Genomic DNA, 24,496 nt, shown 5'->3' with positions numbered 1-24,496 from the left:
GAGTCACAAATTTTATGCTTTCTCTGGAACCAGAAACCAAACTTAAAGTATTCTCCAGAACTGGAAAGCAAGGGGACACATAACAGGCTGAAAAGATCTGCTATGAGTGTTGTTACAGACTGAAGTGAAAGTGACTGCTGGTTATTATAAAATGTTCCTATGACTTGTCCATATTGAAACAGAAATTATACGCAGAAGGAACAGGAGGGAACACAAATTGGCTCAGCCTCTTTCACCTGGTTAAGCTGTCCATTGTACCCAAATTTAGGCCATTTAATTCCACAAATATTTATTGAACACACAGTGGGTATCCAGAATGTACAGAGTCTCAATATGGAATGAATTTTATTTTTGATTTTATATTTTGAAACAGTCTTCAAGTTATAGTTATAAATCAAATGGGATAATCACTTCGGTTTTCAGTCATTAAAGTAAACATATTTTTTTCATTTTTTTTTAACGAACAGGATTTGCTAGTCCACTTACTGGGATAGCAGATGCCTCTCAAAGCAGCATGCACAATGCCTTGCACATCTATATGAATGGAACAATGTCCCAGGTACAGGGATCTGCTAACGATCCCATCTTCCTTCTTCACCATGCATTTGTTGACAGGTTGGTTAATATTTCTTTATAAATTATGTGCTCATTGGATTTAAATAGAGGGTGCTTATCAAATGTGATTTAAGTTATTAAGTAAAAGCTAAGAAGTCATGGTAGTCTATTGTCTATGATCAGGTTGTCCCCAAAAGAGGCCTTAGGCTAAGAATTTGCATGCAAGTGTATAACAAATAAAGTGTTTATAAAGATAAATTAGTAAGAAGGTGGATTAGGCAGGATACAAAAGAAAGAAAAGTAAAATAAGGGTACAATGTCAGTTGAAATCTCAGACTCCACTAGATCTTGGTAGAAGGTAAAGTATACCCTAGTTTGTCCTACCTTAAGAAAAAAAACAGATGAGTCTTTGTACTTCCATGCTAAAATAGCCATTGGCTACAGGTTGCCCTGAGGTAGGGGATGTAAAACTCCCAGGAGCTTGAGTCCAGATAGGCTTTGTGGCCCCAGTACCCAAGGGCAGCCTTCTAATGGCTTCAGGAGAAAGTGGTTAAGAGCAAAGAATGAAAAAGCAGGAGGATGGACACACAGAACTGCTACAGGAATTTAAGGCCATGTGGGCCTGACACTAACCTACTACATCTGTCATCAATATATCTTTCTTTCTGGAAATTGTATTATTATTTCTTCTCTTTTTGAACCTAACACACTTTCATATAAGGAAGTACAAACTGATCTCTTCCACTGGCCTGAACAGTATATGATTAATTCTCCAGACAGAGTGCACTATGGCCCAACTGTCCTATTTAATGTGATTTAATCTCTTGGAGCTTTTATTCCCCTTATTAGCCCTCTTCCATTACATGTGTAATGTCTTAGACATATTAGGTTTTAGACTTAATTGTAGGTGATGATAGCAGAAAAGAAAGTATTCAGAGGAAGGTCAGCTGTCTACTCTTGAAATTTTCAAGAAGAAAGGAGAAAATAAAGCATCAAATCATGACTGACAAATGCTGTGGAGTGTTCTTTGTCCCCTCTATGGTAATTTTCTCACCACAGTTAATGAATAAAGGGCACAGACTTATAATGCCATTAAGATAATACTATCAACCTCTTGAGTAAAAATAAGAGGAGTTATTTTTTGTGTTTTAAAGATAAGGAAACTGAAACTGAGAATTAAAGATTTTACTTAATTTACCAACATCTTCTCTTCAGTCATGTCCACAGGAACATGGACATAAAATCAAATAAGAAAGTGACCGTTATCCAGGAAAATGATTAGGCAGATTTTTATTGGCTTCATGGAAACTCTCATATAATGAGAATTAATTAACAGTCTATGTTAAGTTTTATTCAGAAATCAGTGTATAAGAACATGTATGAACACCAAAGTGTTCGTGTCAATACCAACATCACAACCACCTATACCCATACATAAGAGAGAAAAGCATAATGCTGGAATAAAATGTTACCAGAAAAGATAAATTGAACGCTTTTTAAAGAGTCATTTTTATATCAATTTTGGTGTAAATTTTTGCCATTTTTAATATCTAGAACTACCCAGTGAACTCTAAAGATTTAAGTATGACCACTCTTGCCACCTCCATTCAATATAGTATTAAAAGGTCTACCCAATTAGCAATTAGGGAAAAAAAAAAGAAAAAGAAAAAGTATCAAAATATGAAAGGAAGAAGATATTGTTTCTGTTTACTGATGATCTGACCTTATACACAGAAAAGCCTCAGAATTCACTGGAAAACTGTTAAAACTGATAAATTAAGTAAACTTGCAAGATACAAATGCAACATAAAAAAATTAGTACTGAGGCCAGGCGCGGTGGCTCACGCTTGTAATCCCAGCACTTTGGGAGGCCGAGGCGGGCGGATCACGAGGTCAGGAGATCGAGACCACGGTGAAACCCCGTCTCTACTAAAAAATACAAAAAAAATTAGCCGGGCTTGGTGGCGGGCGCCTGTAGTCCCAGCTACTCGGAGAGGCTGAGGCAGGAGAATGGCGTGAACCTGGGAGGCGGAGCTTGCAGTGAGCCGAGACTGCGCCACTGCACTCCAGCCTGGGCGACAAAGCGAGACTCTGTCTCAAAAAAAAAAAAAAAAAAAAAAAAAAAAAAAAAAATTAGTACTGTTTCTGTACACTAACTATGAACTATCTGAAAAAGAAACTAAGAAAACAACACCATGTATGACAGCATCAAAAAATAAAATACTTAGGAGTAAGTTTATCCAAGAAAATGAAAGATATGTACACTGAAAACTAAAAAAAAATTGATAAAAGTAACTGTAGACCACAAAAATAAATAAAAATATATCCTGTATTCATAGATTAGAAAAATTAATGTTGTTAAAATTACTATACTACCCAAAGAAATCTACATATTCAATGTAATCCTATCAAAATACCAAGACATTCTTTACAAAAATAGAAAAACAGTCTTCAAATTCATATGGAACTACAAAAGAGCCTGAATAGCCAAAACAATTTTGAATAAAAAGAACAAAGCATCACATTCCCTGATTTCAAACTATACTACAAAACTATAGTAATTATAATGGCATGGTAATGGCATAAGGGCAGATTTATTGTTCATTGAAACAGAATTGAGAGCCCATAAGTCAATCCAATAATTTACATTTAATTAACTTTTGACAAAGATGCCAAAAACAATGGGGAAAGGACAGTATCTGCAATTAGTCATTTGGGAACAACTGGATATCCACATTCAGCAGAATGAAATTGGACCCATATCTAACACCATATCCAAAACCAATTCAAAATGCATTGAAGACTTAAATATAGGGATTAGAAATTGTGAAACTGCTAGAAGAAAGCATATGGTAAAAGTTCCAAGACTTTGGTTTGGGCAATGATTTTTTTGGAGAGGAGCCCCAAAGCAAAGGCAACAAACACAAAAATAGACAAATGGGATTACATCAAACTAAAAATCTCCAAGCAGCCAAGAAAACAATTAACATGATAGACAGACAACCTACAGAATAGGAGACTATATTTGCAAACCATACCTCTGATAAGGGGTTAATATTCAAACTAGATAAAAAACTCAATTCAATAGTTAGAAAATAGAAAAACTAATTTAAAAAATTGGGCAAAGGATGTAAATAGACATTTCTCAAAAGAAGATATGCAAATGTCCAACAGGTACATGAAAAGATGCTCAACATCACTAACCATCAGGAAACACAAATCAAAACCACAATGAGATAATATTAATATTACCTCACACCTTTTAGAACAGCTATTAATAAAAAGACAAAGACAAGATGTGTTAGAGACTATATTAAAAAAAAAAAAAGGGACTTTGGGAGGCCAAGGCGGGCGGATCATGAGGTCAGGAGTTTGAGACCAGCCTGGCCAACATGGTGATACCCCGTCTCTACTAAAAATACAAAAATTAGCCATGCATGGTGGCAGATGCATGTAATCCCAGCTACTCAGGAGGCTGAGGTATGATAATTGCTTGAACCTGGGAGGTAGAGTTTGCAGTGAGCCAAGATCATGCCATTGCACTACAGCCTGAGTGACAGGGTGAGACTCTGGTCTCAAAAAAAAAAAAAAAAAAAAAAAAAAAGGAAGGAATTGTTGTGCACTGTTCATGGGAATGTGAATTAATATAGTCATTTGGGAAAACACAGCAGTTTCTTAAAAAATTAAAAATAAAACTGTCATATGATTCAGCAGTTCCACTCCTGGGCATATATCCAAAGGGAAAGATATCTGAACTTCCAAGTTCATTACATTATTCATATAAGGCAAGATACAAAACCAACCCAAATATTGATAAGGATGGATAGATTAAGAAAATGTGGTATATATACACAATGGAACACTATTCTGCCATAAAAAAGGAAAACCCTCTCATTTGCAACAACACGGATGAACCTGGAATTCAATATGTGAAATAAAATGAGTCAGGCACACAAAGACAGAAACTGCATGGTCTCACTTATTTGTGGAGTCAAAAGAAAATTTAAACTCCTAGAATTAGAGAGTAGAAGATGGTTACCAGGGGCTGGAGCTGGTGTGGGTTGGAGGCAAGTTGGTCAAATGATACAAAATTTCAGTTAAGTATAAGAAGTAGGCTGGGCACAGTGGTTCGTGCCTGTACTCCTAGCACTTTGGAAGGCTGAGATGGGTAGATTGCCTGAGCTCAGGAGTTCAAGGCCACCCTAGGCAACACAGTAAAACCCCATTTCTACTAAAAATACAAAAATTTCACCAGGCATGGTGGTGTGCGCTTGTGATCCCAGCTACTCAGGAGGCTGAGGTAGCAGAATCACTTGAACCTGGGAGGCCAAGGTTGCAGTGAGCTGAGATTGCGCCCCTGCACTCCAGCCTGGGCAACAGAGCGAGATTCCATCTCAAAAAAAAAAAAGTAAATTAAGAGATCTGTTGTACAGCATGATGACTAAAGTTAATGACAATATATTGTATTCTTGAAAATTGCTAAGAAAGTAGATTTCAACTGTTCTTAGCACACGGAAAGTAAAAAGTAAGTATGTGAAGTAATGCAATGTTAATTAGTTTGAATTAGCCATTCACAATGTATGTATACAGGCCCACATCAAAATACTGTGGGCTTAGTTCCAGGCCACTACAATAAAGTGAATATCTCAATAAAGAGAGACACAGAGTTTTGGGTTTCCCAGTGCATCTAAAAGTTATGTTTATGGAATCAACCCAGGTGCTCATCAATGGTGTATTGGACAAAGAAAATGTGGTACATTTACATGACGGAATACTATAAGAAAGAACAAAATGATGTCCTTCACAGTATCATGGATGTAGCTGGAGGCCATAATCTGAAGTAAATTAACACGGAAACAGAAAATCAAGCACTGCATGTTTTCTCTTATAAGTGGGAGGTAAACATTGGCTACATATGAACATAAAGATGGGAGCAACAGATACTGGGAACTACTAGAGTGAAGAGAGAAGGAGGGGCATAACAACTGAAAAACTACCTAATGTGTACTATGCTCATAACCTGGATGATGGGTTCAATCATACCCAAACCTCAGCATCATGCAATATACCTTTGTAGCCAACCTACACATGCCCCCCGATTCCAAAATAAAAGTTGAAAAAGAAAAAAAAATTAAAATTAAAATTATGTTTATATTTTACTGTAGACTATTAAGTGTACAATCTCATTATGCCTAAAAAGGAATTTATATACCTTAATTTAAAAATACTTTATTGCTAGGAAATGCTAACAATCATCTGAGACTTCAACAAGTCAAACTTGCTGGGGAAGGGTCTTGCCTTGATTTTGATGGCTGCTGAATGATGAGGGTGATGGCTGCTGAAAGCTGGGGTGGCTGCAGCAATTTTTAAAAATAAGACAAAAACGAAATTTGTCGCATCAATTGGAACTTCCTTTCACAAAAGATTTCTCTGTAGCATACTATGCTGTTTGATAGCATTTTACCTATAGTAAAACTTCTTACAAAATTGGACTCAATCTTCTGAAAGCTTGCTGCTGCTTTATCAACTAAGTTTATCTAATATACTAAATACTTTGTTACAATATAAAAACATTCACAGGATCTTCACAGGAGTAGATTCCATCTCAAGAAACTACTTTCTTTGTTTAACCATAAAAATCAAATCCTTACATCTTCAAGTTTTATCATGAGATTGCAGCAATTCAGTCATACCTTCAGGCTGCACTTGTAATTCTCGTTCTCTTGCTATTTCCATGATATCTGCAGTTATCTCCACTGCTGATACCCTGATCCCCTCAAAGTCATCTATTAGGATTGGAATCAACTTCTTCCAAACTCCTGTTAACGTTAAGATTTTGTTCTCCTTCCATGAATCAGAAATGTTCTTAATGGCATCTAGAATGGTGAATCCTTTCCAAAAGGTTTTCGATTTATTATGCCCAGATCCATCAGAGGAATTACTATCTATGGAATATATAGCCTTACAAAATGTACTTCTTAAATAAGATTTGAAAGTCCAGATTACTCTCTGATCCATGGACTGCAACATAGATATTGTGTTAGCTGGCATGAAAACAGCATTCATCACCTAGTATATCTCCATCAGAGCTTTTGGGTGACCAGGTGCATTATAAATGAGCAGTAATATTTTGAATGGAATTGTTTTTCCAGGGAGTGGGTCTCAACAGTGGGCTTAAAGTATTCAGTAAACCATGCTATAAACAGATGTGCTATCATGCAGGCTTTGTTGTTTCATTTACACAACAAAGGCAGAGTAGATTTAGAGTATTTCATAATGGCCCTGGGAGTTTCAGACCAGTAAATGAGCACTGACTTCTACTTAAACTTACCAGCTGCATTAGCCCCTAGCAAGAGTATCAGACTATCCTTTGAAGCTTAATCCTTTATTACCCTTTGAGCATTAATTTCTCCTTAGTAGCTGTAAAAGTTCTAGATGGCATCTTCTTCTAATAGAAGGCTGTTTTGTCTACATGGAAAATCTGTTGTTTAGTATTGCCACCTTCATCTAATATCTAAATCTTCTGGATAACTTGCTGCAGCTTTCCACCTAGTTTTTTATTTAAAGTGAGAGACATGCAACTCTTTCTTTCATTTGAACACTTAGAGGCCATTTCAGGGTTATTAATTGGCCCAATCTCAATATTTTTGTGTCTTAGGGAATAGGGAGGCCCAAGGAAAGGAAGAGATTCAGAGGAGTGGCTGGTCAGTGGGGCAGTTAGAACATAGGCATTTATTAATTAAAGTCACCTTTTTAACATTGGCACAGTTTATGGTGTCCCAAAACAATTACCATGGTCACATCAAAGATTTCTGGTCACAGATCAGCATAACACATACAATAATAATTTAAAACTTTGTAATATTGCAAGAATTACCAAAATGTGACAGACATAAAGTGAACACATGTTGGAAAAATGGGAGTGATACACTTGCTAAACACAGGGTTGCCAGAAACTTTCAATTTGTAAAAAAAAAATGCAGTATCTGTGAAGCACAATAAAGCAAACCACAATAAAATGGTAACACTTATATTTCAAAACATAAATGGCTTATAAGCATATGAAAAAATGTTCAATATCACTAATCACCTGTGAAATATAAACTGAAACCACAATGGGATATCACCTCTGACTTGTTCAAATACCTCTTATCAAAAAGATAAAAGACAAATGTTGGAGAAGGTGTGGAGAACAGGGAACACATGCACATTTTTGGCTGGGAATGTAAATTAGTCCATGGAAAATAGTATGGAGCTTCCTCAATAAACTAAAGATAGAATCATCATATGATCCACTCATTCCACTTCTGACTATATATCAAAAGGAAGTGAAATCAGTATGTCAAGGAGTCATTTGTACTTCCATGTTTGTTGTAACATAATTCACAATAGGCAAAATATATAATCAAACTAAGTGTCCATAATTGGGCAAATGGATAAAGAAAATATGGTATATGTACACAATGAAATACTATTTACCACTTAAAAAGAAATTCTGTCATCTATCATAATATAGGTGAACCTGGAGGACATTACATTAAGTGAAATAAGCCATGCACAGAAAGACAAGTAACCACATAATCTCTTTAGATGCAGAATCTAAAAAACTTTGAACTCATAGGAGTAGGAAATAGAATCGTAGTATCACAAGGTGATGTGCAGGAGTGGAAGGGGATGAATAGGGTCAATGAAAATGTTAGTTGGAAGGTACAAAGTTTTAGTTAGACATGAGAAGTAAGTTCTACCGGTCTTCTGCACAGCATGATGATTACAGTAAATAATAATATACTGTATCTTTCAAAATTGCTGAGAGTAGATTTTAAATGTTCTTACAACAATAAAATGATAAATATGTGAGGTGATTGCTATTTTAGCTTGATGTAATCATTCCACAATATATACATATATCAGCATCACATTATACCCCATACATACATGTGATTATTATTTGTCAATTAAAAATAAAAATTTTAAAAGTGTCCATTTTTCTAGATGCCTTGATGTTTCCCACTTGTTTTTATAAATAAGGTTTTACTGGAACACAGCCATGACATTCATTTACATATTGTCAGTGGATGCTTTCGGGCTACAATGTCAGAGTTGAGTATCTGTGACCAAGACCGCATTGTTTGCAATGTGGAAAATATTTAATATCTAGCCCTTTGCAGAAAAAGTTTGGGGATTCCTGCCAAACCACAAAATTCCACACACACACACACACACATACACAGACACACACACACACACACACACACCAGACAAGAGAAAGTTGTTTTTTCTGTAGCCCACCTATATGTAAAGAAAGTACTATCATTAAATTCAATGTCTGTAGGCATGGTTGTTTAGTAGAGAGAATGTCATTATGTAGATATATAGCTGTGAAAAGCCACTCTGCAACCTTTGAAAATTAGAATTTTCTGCCCCCTTAGAATTGTCTATTAATTCTATTTTACTATTAGATATTTGCATAATTATTAAAATAACTCAAAAATAATAAGCAAAGATCAAGGTAATTTCTGAGCCTTTGTAACAAAGCTGATGAAGATTCCGATGATTCAATTATCGTTATACAGAAAGTTAGAGAACTGTGGGTTACCACAGAACATTGTGTGGCATCTGAGCCATCCTCTCAAGTTTCTACCTATGGAGACTCATTTTTCTAATCAGACAGGTCTATTGACTGCCATTCAATTATGCACAAATATATTTATTGGCAAACTATGTGCTGAGTGTATTTTCTTAAACATTCCACATTTATTCCTATTTCTGGGCTCTGCTTAGACCATTCCTCAAATCTGTAGCCTACTTTTCTTGACCTATCTAGTTTGTACACAATCTTCAAGACTAGTTTCAGTTTTGACCTCCTCCATAAACTATGCCCAGGTCATGTCTGTCTATAACTATCACTCCAAAATCTAATTATGAATACCATTTCCCAACTTGGCATTCAGTGACCTCAAGTCAGTAGCCTGAAATCAGCCATGGTGAGAGTATATACACCATGAAATTGGCAAACGGTACACGTCAGGGCTTTTATTCCAAAAGACCTAGTTGTTAAAATAATGGCCAACACACCACTGCTCTAATCTATTAACTCACAGCACATTCTTTCTATGTCCCTTATTTTGGACACATCAATTATCTTTTTATTTTTATCTCTTCATCTGTTAACTGTTTTCTTGGCTGCAGGAAGCTTTTTTGTTTAATGTAATCCTGTTTGTCTATTTTTGTTTTTGTTGCCTGTGCTTTGAGGATCATTTCCAAAAATATTGCCCAGACCAATGTCATGGAGCTTTCCCCCCATTTTCTTCTAGCAGTTTCACAGTTTCAGGTCTTACACTTAAGTCATTAACCCATTTTGATTTCATTTTTATATATGGTGTGAGATAAGTGTCTAATTTCATTATTCTGAATGTGACTATCCAGTGGTCTCAATACAATATATTGATGAGCCTATCCATTGTGTATTTGTGGCAGCTTTGTTGAAAATCAATCGTAAATGCTTGACTTTATTTCTGGGATGTCTATTCTTTTCCATTGGTCAACATGTCTGTTTTTATGCCAGTACTATTCTGTGATAATTACTACAGCTTTGTAGTATATTTTGCAGTCAGATACTGTGATTCTCCTGCTTTGTTTTTATTACTCAAGATTGCTTTGGCTATTCAGGATCACTTGTGGTTGCATAAATATTTTAGAATTGTTTATTTCATTTCTGTGAAAAACATCATTAGAATTTTGGTAGGGATTGCATTGAAACTGCAGATTGCTTTAGGTAGTATCAACATTTTAATAATATTCTTTCTTCCAAATTTTGTGTTTTATTATTTTTATTTATTTATTTATTTTTGAGACAGAGTCTTACTCTGTCACCCAGACTGGACTGCAGTGGTGTGATCTCGGCTCACTCCAACCTCCACCTCCCAGGTTCAAGCGATTCTCGTGCCTCAGCCTCCCGAGTTGCTGGGATTACAGGCACACACCACCATATCTGGCCAATTTTTTGTATTTTTAGTAGAGATGGGGGTTTCCCCATGTTGGCCAGGCTGGTCTCGAACTCCTGACCTCAAGTGATCCACTCGTCTCAGACTTTCAAATTGCTGGGATTACAGTCATGAGCAACCGCGCCCAGCCAATTCTTCTAATTTTTGAACAAGAGATATATTTACATTTATTTGTATCTCCTTAAATTCCTTTCATCAATATTTTATAGTTTTCAGAGTATAGGTATTTTACTCCCTTGTTTAAATTTATTCCTAATAATTTTTAAAATTTTTATTTTTAATTAACAACTAATGGTATATATTTAGTAAGTACAATGTGATGTTTTGATCTATATATTTTTGTGATGCTATTGTAAATTGTTTGTTTTCTTCACTTTTTTTGGATAGTTCACTGTTAGTGTATGGAAATGCTACTGATTTCTGTATCTTGTTTTTGTATCCTGTAACCTTACTGAAATCATTGTTTAATTTTTAATAGAATTTTGGCAGATTTCTTAGAGTTTTCAGTATATACAATCATGTCTGCAAACTGGGACCATTTAATTTCTTCCTTTCTAATTTGGATACATTTCATTTCTTTTTCTTAGCTAATTGCTGTGGCTAGGACTTACAGTACTTGTTGATTAGTCGTGGTGAGAGTGGGCATCCTTGTCTTCTTCCTGATAGGAGACAAAAAAGTTCTACTTTTTGCCATGAAGTATGATGTTAGCACTGGGTTTGTCATATATGCAAACTTTATTGTATTGAGGTAGGTTCCATCTATATACGTAATTTTTTGAGAGTATTATCACAAAAGGATGTTAAATTTGTTGAATACTTTTTTCTATTAATACATTTATTAAAATGATCATATGATCATGTGATTTTTCACAAATATAACTGTGAAATTTGTATGTTTACTGTCCTTGCATCTTTGGGATAATCTCTCTTGATGACAGTGAACCAGACTTCTGTTGAATTCACTGTCAAATTCAGTGTTTTAGTATTCTTTGAAGATTGTTTGCATCTATGTTCATTAGGAATATTGGCCTGTAAGTTTGTTTTGTCATACTCTCCTAGTCTGGCTTTGGTATTAAGGTAAAGCTGGCCTTCTGAAATGAGTTTGAAAGTATTCCCGCCACTTAAATATTTTGGAAGAGTTTGTGATGGATTTGTATTAGTTCTTTAAATGTTGGTAGAACTTATCTCCGAAGCCATCAAGTCCTAAGCTTTTCTTTGATGGAAGAATTTTTATTACTAATTCACTCTCTGTACTCATTATTGGTCTATTAAGATTTTCTATTTTTTCATAATTCAGTTTTGGACATTGTATGTTTCTTGGAATTTATCTATTTTCTTCTAGTCTACCCAATTCATTGTTCTTAGTAGTCTCTTACGATTTTTGTATTTCCATGGTGTCTTTTGTAATGTCTCCTCTTTCATTTCTGATTTTATTTATTTGCATCTCCTTTTTTTTCTTATTCTGGATAAAGGTATGTCAATTTTGTTTACCTTGTTAAAAACCAACTCTTAGCTTCATTTATCTTTTGTACTATTTTCATTTACTTCTTCTCTGATCTTTATTATTTCCTTCCTTCTGTTAACTTTAGGCATAGTTTTTATGCCTTTATTTTCAGTTTTTTGAAGTACAGCATTGGATTATGTATTTGGAATTTTTTTTGTTAATGTAGGCATTTATTGTTATAAACATCCTTCTTAAAACTGCTTTTGCTGCATCCCATAAGTTTTAGTAGTTTGTGTTTCCATTTTCTCTTCTCTAAAGGTTTTAAATTTCCTTTTTAATGTTTTCGTTGACCCATTCGTTGTTCAGAAACATATTTTTAAGTTTCCATGTATTTGTGAATTTTTTGAAATTCTTTCTATTGTTGATTTCCAGTTGTGTATCATTTTGGTCAGAAAAGATACTTGATTATTTCAATCTTCTTAAATTTGTTAAGACTTGTTTTGTGTCTAACCATATGATCTATCCTTATGATAATCCATGTGTGTTTGACAATAATGTACATTTTCTGTTGCGGTTAGAATGTTCTGTATGTATCTGTTGGGTCCATTTGATCTAAAATGTGATGTAAGCCCTATGTTTCTCTATTGAGTGGGGTAGGGTGGAGGGAGAGCATCAGGATGAATAGCTAATGGATGCTGGGCTTAATACCTGGTTGATGGGTTGATCTGTGAAGCAAACCACCATGGCACATGTTTACCTACATAACAAACATGCACATCCTGCACATGTATCCTGAACTTAAAATGAAAGCTGGAAATCAAAAAATAAAAATAAAACATAAAGGATCTAATTGGGAAAAATTATCTAAAACCTATCCTATCACCTAAAAAATATTCAGAAAATACAAAAAGTGGAGAAAGAAACTAACAAAATTAATTATACTTCCTTTTTGTGAAATTTCTATTTACTTCCTTTGCTATTTTATATTAGATTTTGGTTTTATTATTGCATTGTATAGGTTGTTCACAATTTTTAGAAATTAGTTCTTTTTGTCATAAACATTATAGTTTTAGTTATTATCTTTTAATGTTTTAATGGCACTTTTTTGCTATTCAGAAGTTATTCCTTTTCATATGGTTTCTTTTTAATTCAGTCATTTGTTCATGGCTTTAAGGTCATAAACATTTATTTCTTACACAGTAGTACTATCTGTAAAAAGAGTGAATTGCTCTAAATCTCTAATTTCCTTTCTGGGCTTTACAACTGGATAATCTCTTTTTGAAGAAATGACAGTAATACATTAGTACAGTTGCAGGTCTTTACTGGGATTTTTAGTTACAGCTTAATCATGCTTTTAGTTCTGATTAATAGGTAAGTTACAAATAGAGAAGTTCAATTTATAGTTAAAATTGTTTTTCTCTTCTATTCAGTTTAAGGTTTGACAAGGGACTCTAAGCTGTTCTCAGGTTTGTAAAAACAAGCAAACAAACAAAAAACTTTCTGGCGTGGAGATGGGGTTGAACAGTTTGAGGAGGTTAAAGACTCCAAAAGAAATAATTGGTTGAAGAGTTGTTTATTCTGCTTCTACACAAATATCAGATTTGGGAAAAACTAGAGACAAGGGCATCTGGGTCATTAAATAAGCCTAACACTACAACAGCCATCAAGCAAAGCTGATGGTGTCTGTAAATGCTCTTCAACTTGCATGGTGGGAGAGGGTGTAGAAAGTATGAAGAACTATTTAAGAACATACTAAGTTCCAGGTCTTGTGACAGAAATTTTTCATATGTTACTTCTATAGATGTGACCTGCCTCAGGAAGAAATGTCTGCCTCATACACTAAAATTACCCTCGTATGTACTCTTGTCTACCCTGTGCATCCTCATCATGCTGTACTCTGCTTACTTGCCTGTTTTCTTAACAGTGTTCACCATTAGTTCTGCATGGATCACATCTAGTTTGTTCATAGTTTTATTGCTAGGACCTAGCAAAATGTCAAGAAATATGATATGTGTCCGGTAAATATTTAAGCCCTTTAAATATTGTATTGAATAATTCATTCATATTTATTAATTCAATGAATCTATTCACTCATTAATTCATTTAGAAAATACTTATTGAGATCCTGACACTATACTAGGCAATAGGTTATAGCAGTGAACAAAAACCTCAAAAGCTTAAGTTATTATCAATATTATTTCAGTTAATTCTCACAATTAAATAAAATTGTATCAATACAATTATATAAAGTATTGCAGTCCATTCATATAGATGTTAATATAATTTAATATATTAATATATTTAATATTATATGTTATATTACTATAATAGATATTATATATGCTATATAATATAGTATATACTATACATATTATATATATTTCATATTAATAGTGAAATTGTCTCACTACAATTATGTAAGGTATTGCAGTCCATTTTTATAGATGAAAAAACTGAAGATAAAGAGAAAAAATAATTCACTTTTCTTTAAATGGATACTAAAAGATGATACCACGTTTTGAACCCAGATTTTTTGAGCAATTTAAATCACATTATACTGTTTCCCACCATAGATTATATTACAAATATTTTGGCATAGTGAAGAACATGGAAAGAGCCAGGTGTGGATACACTTCTGAAGAAGGTAAAGATATGTTATTATTTCAGAGAAAGATGAGTGTCTAGGATAAAATTTCAGAAGGGACTTCTTTGGCTGTTTATTGACTTTGTTTTTTGGGTTTTCTTTGTTTGCTTGTTTGTTATGTTTTTTGAGATGGGGTCTTTCTCTGTTGCCCAGGCTGGAGGGCAGTGGTGCAATCTCAGCTCACTGCAACCTCCAACTCCCGGGTTCAAGTGATTCTTCTTCTCCAGCCTCCCAAGCAGCTGGGGTTACAGGCACCCACCAACACGCCCAGCTAATTTGGGTATTTTTTTTAGTAGAGGCAGGGTTTCACCATTTGGCCAGGCTGGTCTCAAACTCCTGACCTCAGGTGATCACCCATCTCCGCCTTCCAAAGTGCTGGGATTACAGGCGTGAGCCACCGTGCCCAGCCTCTTTATTGACTTTATAGCACATAGACCTACTAGTGTGGAAGGACTTTGGTGAAGGTGGTCATTTGGACCTTGGAGATAAACTGGAGGGCTCTATTCTGACAACTAGAATTTCAGAAATTTTTCCGTATAGAACATTGTGTCAGGAGTGGTTAATGGCAGTGTGGGCCAATGGAAGAAAACATTTTTACATTTAGAATCTGTTAATTAGTATCCCTGGGAGTTCAGATAAATAATGTAGCTTTTTTGAGACTTCTTTTCTTCATCACTAAAATGGGAATCTCTAAAGAGGTCCTGACCAACTCAGAAGTTATAGAAATCAAAGAAGGTATGAATCTAAAATGCTCTCTATAAAGAGTAGGGTGCATAGTGTGGTAATGAATTAAAGAGTCAGAGAGACCTCGACTCAGATATGAGTCAGTTAACCACTCAATCACGGAGCCTCTGCTGTATATAATGGATATCACATAATACCACCTTTGTAAGGGTGTTGGGAGTATTTTAAATAATACTTAGGTGATACTGAATAATAAGATGCTACAATAATTATCATTCTCTAACAATTTGAATGCCTATTCTTCAAAAATTGTGTTATTCTCAAAAGTTTATAGGTTTTACATGATTCCAGAGTGGGCATGGCAAAGGCATACAGTGCTTTATTGGGGTTTAGAGGTCCCAATAAATTGATATGTTACAGGGTAGTATTAATGTTTTAGAAGATTCCGTTTTATCGTTTTATCTATTCATTCTCCATTCATTCAATAAATACTTATTTAGCATGTGTGGGCCACTCACTGGACACTTCAGCTTCTGCATTCTTCCTAAATGGGCATGTTAATGTACATGCTAATGGGGATTCCACCTATACTTATAAGTCAAGAGGTAGTTCAAGCATCACCTTGTCAGTGCAGCTTTCTCCACTTCCCCAAGGTCCTTACTCCAGTCTTTTGGGTCTCCAAGAATTTGGGGGCTGACCTTTTATGTTGAGCTTAAGACATTGTATTAAAATTGTATTATTATGAATTATATTATAATTGTCCAGTTTACCTAGCAAGATCTTGAATTATAATTTCAATTCTCATTTTATCTATCACATCTTTGTACCTGTAGTTTTCTGTGCTCAGGGTAATTCCCAGCACACAATGTTTAGTTGAATTAATAAAGTATAACAATGTCCAACTGCAGTGTGTTAACTAACAAACTGGTTAAGAAATGTAGTTGAAATATATTCTGTTGTTTCTCAAAGTACACTATAAATACATTTAGTGAACTCTTGCATACAATGGAAAATTCAGTAACCATTAAAATGATGTGTATTTATAATTGTTGGGTTTTAAATATTTATTATTTATTATATAAATAAGAAAGGTTATAGAATAGGATATTTAATAATATTCCATTTCAAAAGCATAAGCATGTGTATTCAAATGCAAATATATCTATTAATAGATGTGAGAAGGGTATAAAAATGTTGGTAATGGACCTCTGGTTGGTAGAATTCTGCATAAACTTTATTTCCTTTGTGTTTTACAAATTTTAAAACTTTTTTGCAATGGATATGTACACTTTTGCAATAATACCAAAAATAGAGCCTATTTCCAAATCTGTACAGATAAATAAGCAAACAAACATACAAAAGGGTAGAGAGGGACATGTTATCATTTGCCTACACTCTTAAAGTTCCTTAAAATTGTGTTTGTTTCCTTTTATCTATTTTTATTAATTACTGGTGACTCATATTTTCCAGAATTATCTCTCTCTTAGATTGATTGAATAAAGAGATCTACTAGGCAGTTGAGCCCAGGTTCTGCATTTTTCCTGACACACTCTGTATTACCCTCTGTCCCCAGCTCCAGCCTCCGAAATGCCCTCTCAGCTTAGCATGGCCTGCTTATGGCGAGAACCATGTATTCAATGGCTCCTCCTGATTTCTGCAGGTCTTCAAATTCTCATTTTGGTAATTCTCTGCATGGAATTCACTCTTGCAAATCCACGTCTCACTTTTGTGTGACCTGTTTTGTCTTATGCTACACACTGTCCATGTTTTCACAGTAGATTAGAAGCTTTTATGTTCATAGCTTCCTCAGGAGGAAAGTAAAGGGTTGGTGCTAGATGGTGCACCTTTGATAAATGTCAGAACAGCAAAAAAGGGGCTTTAGAAATATTTCCTTCTTTGCACATTCCCATTCAAGAATGGCTTATACAGAAAAAACACAAGCACACCTCTGCACATATGCATTCTTTCATCTGTTAATTCAACTAAGTACCCTTTATGTGTCATGTGTTATATTAGACCATGGGGATGAAGTGATTACTAAGTACTATTATTCTCCACCTAGTTTTCCCCAGGGCAGATATGGCAACAACTAAGTAACGTAAAGCAAAACGTAACTCTGCAGTAATAGTGGCTCAATAGGACAGGATATTTGGAAGTGAGAAAAAGAGCACCAAAGAATAGGGACCACAGGAGTAGTCCTCTTTAACCCTGAATCTGCAGCACCTATCACTATGCCTAGCATAAGATAGTCAATGAATAGCTGTTTGATACTATTGTTTGGAATACAATTTTATGACTGGTGGTTCTATGAAGAATGAGTAGATTGTTTACTTGTGACATTTGCGTGTAAAAACAGTCAATACATAGAGAGCAAAACAAAAAGGTATAGAAGTATGTGGTTGAAGGAAACTTCAGAAAACAGTCAATAGTTACAACATTACGAAAATACTAAAAACAAAACTAAGGTTTATTGTGTGCTTCCTACACACCAAATTCTAAGTGCATCACATGAATTGACTCATTCAATCAATACTTACAGAAGAATAGACTGAAATTCAGAGAGGTTAAATAACCTGTACTAAATACTGCTTCATAAAGGGTTTCGATGGAAGCTTAATAGAAGGAAAGTGTGTATTGGATAAAGACAAAGAAAGTATACTCTTCCTCCAACAAGGGAGGAGGAACTCTCAGGATAAGTGATTATTTTGAACACTAGTCAAGCAGCGCAGTTACTGCTGCAGGAGGCATTCCAAGCAAAACAAGTTGATAAAAAATTTAGCATGCTCAGATGAGGCAGGCAGACAGGGAAATGAGGATTAAGAAGAATCTGAAGAGGAACAGGCCGGGCGCAGTGGCTCACGCCTGTAATCCCAGCACTTTAGGAGGCCGAGGAGGGCAGATCACAAGGTCAGGAGATCAAGACCATCCTGGCTAACACGGTGAAACTCCGTCTCTACTAAAAATACAAAAAATTAGCCGGGCATGGTGGCAGGCACCTGTAGTCCCAGCTACTCGGGAGGCTGAGGGAGGAGAATGGCGTGAACCTGGAGGCGGAGCTTGCAGTGAGCAGAGATTGCGCCACTGCACTCCAGCCTGGGCGACAGAGCAAGACTCCATCTCAAAAAAAAAAAAAAAAAAAAAAAAGAATCTGAAGAGGAACAAACACTGGGCCAAAATATTTGAGGGTGGAGAGATGTGCCATTCCCAAAAGCTTGCTCAGAAGCTTGGGCCAGCAGTTTTAACTGATTCTTAAATACTCTGACGTGGCTGGGGCTCATAGGAGTCAACCTGACTGGACAGGCACTAGCTTAGGAACTGAGACCAAGGTATGAAAGGCAGGACATGACATCCACCACTAGGAGCTCACAGTCTAAATACTAAATTCTAACTGTGAAGAGGAATCCTGTAGTGGAAGGATCATGAGACCTGGAGTCAGAAGTTCTGTGATTATGTCCTGGGTCTGCTTCATGCTTCTTTTGTGTAATCTTAGGAAAGTTGCTGATCTCCAAGCCTAATTTTCCTCGCTTAGAAAAAGGCAGTAATAATACAACTTTCCTCATAAGAACCTGAGTTCATACTTTATGAACTATAACACATTAACAAAGACTAGCTCCTGTAAAGAGAGTAGAGTATAAGGGGCTTAAAAAAATATTCAGTGCTTTTGTTCTTTACTCACTGTACTCTAAATGCTTTCCAGTATTGGCATCACCTCACTGATTCTCCCACAGCGTGTCTCTTAAATGTGTAGGAATCCAGGTTAGGTGCAAACCTGAAACAATACATTCCAGGGATGGCCAGCCTGCCTCCCTTCTCAGCTACAGATTAATTACATCTTCTGGAGTGACATTTTGGCTGTATTTTCCAGTGAGGCTACCCTTCTACTCTACTCTCCAAGCCTCCCCTGGGCCATCCTGCTAAGAAGACTGTCCTAAACCACATGCCTTCAAACCAGATGCCTTGCCAACTTGGCAGCCCAGAAACAGTCCAACCAGAAGGGTGGCAGCAAGGAAGGTCCCTGGGGCTTCAGGAATGAACAGCAGATTGCTTCCCTGCTGGTGATTGCAAGGCTAAAGCTTGCTCAGAAAGGCAGAAGTCTCAGGGTTATGGGGGTAGGTAAGATTGGAAACCAGAAAAATGTCTTAAAGTCTATTCTAGCAATCAGATGGGATGGCAGAGGGGGACCTGTCTGTTTCTGGGTTTCTTTTCACACTGTTGGATTGTGACCAGCTTTAAAAACTGCTCCCTGATTTGTTCTCTAAAGCAGAATTAATGCCCTAGAACAAAGAGCAGTTATACCATTATAGTCATATTTGTCTATATTCTGACAGCTGTTTTTCTTTTTGATGTTATTGTTAGATTTAGCTCTTATACCACTCTGCGCTTGTTAGATTGATTCATGGTTTGTCCATCTCTCCCACTAAATCATGGGTTCATGGCAGACAGGATCTATGTATCGATCATTTTTAGCACCTAGCACAGAACCTAGCATATAGGAGACATTCATTACATACTTATCAGACTAAGTTGTTGTGTAATTGATAACTCTGAGGCAGGCAGGCATTGACTGGGTTATCAATAGCATTTTGTTGTGGAGTGAAATATTAACCTAAGAGAGTTGAATTGCTTTCTATCAAGTGATGAAGACATCATGTACCATAACTAACAACCTAAAGAATGTTCCTACAACAATGTAGCTGCTCTTTGTAGGATTAATATATTCTAGTACTAGGAAAGTTAAATTGCTTAAATTAAAATATTGATAACTTAAAAAGCTTAAAGGAAGGGGGATAAAGAAACATGACTTGTCGTTATTGCTGAAATTTTAAAGAGAATTTCAAGATCATAATTCAAATTGTTATTTTACAAATAAGGAAATTGGGGTCCAGAGAAGATGATGTGCCCAAAGGCACACAGTTTTCTGCAAAGCAGAGGGAAGTGTGTCAACCTCTTGCCCTACAGATTAGGAGATCCTGGGGGCAATGTGGAATATACTTAACATAGCAGGAGGATATTTAGGCAGACAGAAGCAGCATGACTGTAGGATAGATCTTTATCATAATTATTTAGAGAGCCAAAGGTCAGACCCACTGAAATAGCACCAAATATCATATCCAAGGGATGAACAGAGCTCTAAAGTAAATCAAAAGGCCAGAAATCAAGAGACTAAGAGGCAGTAAATCATGTGATTAAGATCATAGATTTTAGCATCAGACATGCCTCATTTTGAATCCCAAAGCTGCTACATCTAGCTACATAATCTCTGGCAAGCTGCTTATTCTTCCCTAAGCCTTCTTTTTCTCAGCCATAAAATGGTGCTAATATTTGTAGCCATCTAAAGTTACAGCTTTGATTTTTAGTATGATATTGTAAAAATATATATGTAACAATGTTCTTAGCACACAATTACTAGATAGACAAGGAACTTGCTATTAAAATATTTGCATTCTAGTGAGGAGAAACATAAGCAAACCAGAAAAGAAATAAATAAGCACAAAATTCAGTTAAGCACTATGATGTTATATAATATCTATGTATTTTATAAAGAATTACTTGGGAGAAGGTTCCAGTTGAGATAGGCTACTTATAGCTGGCTTCTCTGAGGAAATAATCTATAACTTGACACTAAGACCATGGAAAAGAGGTAGCCATAGAAATCCCTCTGGGACAAGATTTTTAGGAAGCAGAAGGCACACATTTAAAGGTCCCATGGCAAAAAAAGAGCTGGTCTTGCTTCAAGTTTGGAAAGGAGACTAGAAAAGCTAAATATGGTAAACAAGAGGAACTTGGTGCAATATGAGATTGAAGAGATCAGCAGAGATCAACAGAGCCCTAAGTACCGTACAGAGGAAAGACTTTAAATTATTTTAATCCAGGTGCTGAAATAATTTTTAGATTGACATTTTTAAAAGTTGTCTTGGCTATTGTGACAAATAGACTGTTAGAGTGAAAACTTCAAAAGTGACATGGATTACTCTATTGCATTGGTCTAAATGAGAAATGACAGTGATTTCAACCACAGAGGTGACAATGGAGCTATTGGGAAAAAGAAAACTGAACCATGTGTATTTCAGAGGTAAAACCAACAGGGCTTGTTAATGGACTATGTGATAATATAGATGTAGTTAGTACTTTTAAAAATAAAGAAAAAAGAGTAATCAAAGATTACTCCAATAATTAGAAGCATTAGAGAGAAGAGTGGAGATGTTTACTGAAGTAGAAAGGATGGGTAAGTAATAAATTTAGCAAAGAAAATGAACTAAAGTTCTCTTTGAACATCTTTGGGTCTTTTTAAGATAGGGCAAATAGACACTCAAAAGAGGCTGCCAATTAGTCAGCTGAATCTTGGAGTATCAAGCTCAAAATAGAGAATCAGGTTAGATACATGTATTTGGTAGTTTTAGCCTTATCTATTTAGCATTAATCACTTTGTGTTATTTAATCATTTAAGTTTTAAAATTTAATTGTTTATCATTATTTAAAATCAATGGAGTAAATGCGGTCACAGGAATTGAGTATAAACACAGAAGAAAAGGAAGCAGTCTGGCATACCCCATCATTAAAAGGATGAGCCGATACAGATAAGTCAGCAAAAGCAAAGAAGACAGAGGGTTATTGACCAGTGAGGAAGAAAGAAAACAAGGACATTAAGCCACAAAAGCCATGTAGCAAAAAAAAAAAAAAAAAAAAAAAAAAAAAGTGGAAAAATAAATCAGGTACTCTTAAGAGATCAATAAAACGAGGAGAGAAAAGTACCTATTGGGTCTGAAAATACAAGGATGATCATGCCCTTGGCAACAGAAAAGTTTCAGTAGAATGGAAGCTTCAGGAGCCAGACTGGAGCAGATTCTAAACAAATCTTTTGAAAAGTTTTCACAAAAAAAGGAGCATCTTTAAGTGGGAAGCAGGAAAGGGGATATGAATAAGAAAGGAGGATTTGAGATTTTCTTTTTAAGAGAGAGGATATGTATTAGAGAATGATTATATGTTGTTGAAAATGAAAACATTCAGAGAAAGAGACATAGGAGAAAAAGGAAAAAACTGCCACAGCAAGGTACTGGAGATGTGAAATCTAAAGCCCAATGGAGAGATGAGCCGTTGCCATGAGTTGGGAGGAACCTTCCTTTATGCTTGAATGGAGACAGAGGATAGAGTATAGATACATGTATTGTTCTTGGACAAATTAGGGTCTACCGATCTAGTTATTTATATTTTCTTATTCAAGTGTGAAGGAAGGTCATCAGTTCTTAAGGGGCTGGGGGCTGACTAGGAGAATAAGAATTAGAAAGGAAGAGTTTGTGTAAGTTAGAGAAAACAATATTAGACAAATCATCCATTATTTATGTCATTAAATATATCAGTGGTCTGAATTTAGGAAGCATGCTGGTCTGGACAACAGGAAAGAACTATAGTGTCATGAGTTTCATTATTATCTGCTTGATATTACACAAGGCATTTCCATATAACCATCCTCTTTAATCCTTAAAAATGAATATTAATTGTTTCCTTTTTTAAAGTCTGAAGGCGGAGGCAAAGAAAGATTAAATAATTCACCCAAAGTTTTAGCACTATTAATTGACTAAAATTAGGACTTTAACTCACTTCTGTCTTACTTGAAAGTCCCTGTGTTTTGATCCTGTCATTATATCAATTAGGAAGTAACTGATAATCATATCAAAAACATTATTTATAGGGTGGTATATTAGTTTTCTAGGGCTACCATAGAAATGCTACAGACTAGGTGGCTTAAAAAACATAAATTTATTTTCTCACAATTCTGGGGACTAGAAATCCAAGATCAAGGTGTCTGCAGGGTTAATTGCTTCTAAGGCCTCTCTCTTTGACTTGTAGATGGCCATCTTCTTGCTGTGTCTTCATAGGGTCTTCCCTGTGTGTGTGTCTGTGTCCTAACCTTCTCTTCATATAAAGATACCAGTCATATTGCATTAGGGTTCACCCTAATAAGGTCTTTAAAAACTTTATCTTAAAATACACTCACATTCTGAGGTACTTGGGATTAGGACTTCAACATACAAATTTTGCAGGGAAGCAATTCAGCCTGTTACAAGTAGTGAGAATGAAAGTCAAACTATAGTGGAATAATGACAGACTTGAAGTTGAAAATGTTAAATCAGACCTAGCTTTTAAACTTGTGATGATAAAATAGAGAAATAAGAAAACAAATCATTTGAAGGGAGCAAGAATTAAGAAAAAAGTATTTTAGAATTTTTTTTTATTTTAAGATACAGGTGACTGAATTTATAGTTTAAGTGAAATTTGCTGAAGAAATGAGAGAAAAAACATTTAAGCATGTTGAAATGTTTAAATAGGTACTATAAAACATATGGCTTTAATTCCAAAAGATATTCTGTAGGGAAATTATCTCAGATTTTCCTCTAAGGAAAAATGAATTAAAGAACAATAACTAATGTGTAGAATATCTATAAGAAATGCTATTTTGAAAACCTCCTTTGCCAAATTATTCATAACGTATCTGTTTATCATATGACTGTTTATTAATGTAATTTTGATGACATAAGGGTTTCCTGAAGTATCAAAACAAATTTCTGCTTGTCGGATTGCCACAGCACAGGACAAATAATAACATGCATGGACAATACAAATGTTATTTTTATCCTAAAGTAAAGCATGCCCAAGATATATCTTGTCAAGTACAAAATGTCACAATAATCTAGAATAACAGTAAGGATAAGAATCTGTTGAATACTCAGGAAAGAAATATTACTAAATTCAAAAAGTCAAAGAGGAAATGGCAGCTGAAAGTTTTCTGTAGCTGTGTCCTTATACAAAGCATATTTATTGAAAGGAAAAAAGTTCTGTTTTTGTTTTTTTAGAAAAAGTGCTTTCCCAAGAGAAAATGAAGCATCACAGCTCCTGTATGTCAGGTAAAAAAAGACAGGAGAACAAGCTTCAAGATTCACATGATGGGGTATTCTTTTACCAAACCAGGAATCAATTGCTTTGGAGAACGGAAATAACATTTTTGAAATCCCTTAACCCCAATGATCCCTGTTCTGTGAGGCCCCTTGATACTAATCAGACAGTTGCTCATATCAGTTAAATCATTGAAATGTAATTACCTCTAGTACTCAGTGTTGAGGTATGGAGGTGAGGGAAGCAGGCCTTGAGAAAAGCCCTTATTGTCGT

General features: G+C 35.3%; 1 protein-coding gene across 1 annotated transcript in view; it reads left to right on the top strand.

Moving 5' to 3' along the window:
• LOC100594055 (tyrosinase) overlaps positions 1–24,496 on the top strand; it is a 116,293-nt gene that overhangs the window by 47,061 nt on the left and 44,736 nt on the right. Inside the window, exon 3 of the mRNA XM_030829666.1 lies at positions 468–615. Within this exon, the coding sequence (XP_030685526.1) occupies positions 468–615 (148 nt within the window). The remainder of the gene's footprint in view (positions 1–467; positions 616–24,496) is intronic.

Source organism: Nomascus leucogenys, chromosome 15, assembly GCF_006542625.1.
Source record: "Nomascus leucogenys isolate Asia chromosome 15, Asia_NLE_v1, whole genome shotgun sequence".
In the NCBI taxonomy this organism is placed as follows: domain Eukaryota; kingdom Metazoa; phylum Chordata; class Mammalia; order Primates; family Hylobatidae; genus Nomascus; species Nomascus leucogenys.
The sequence above is the reverse complement of the archived record's forward strand: the minus strand, read 5'-3'. Positions and strand labels throughout refer to the sequence as shown.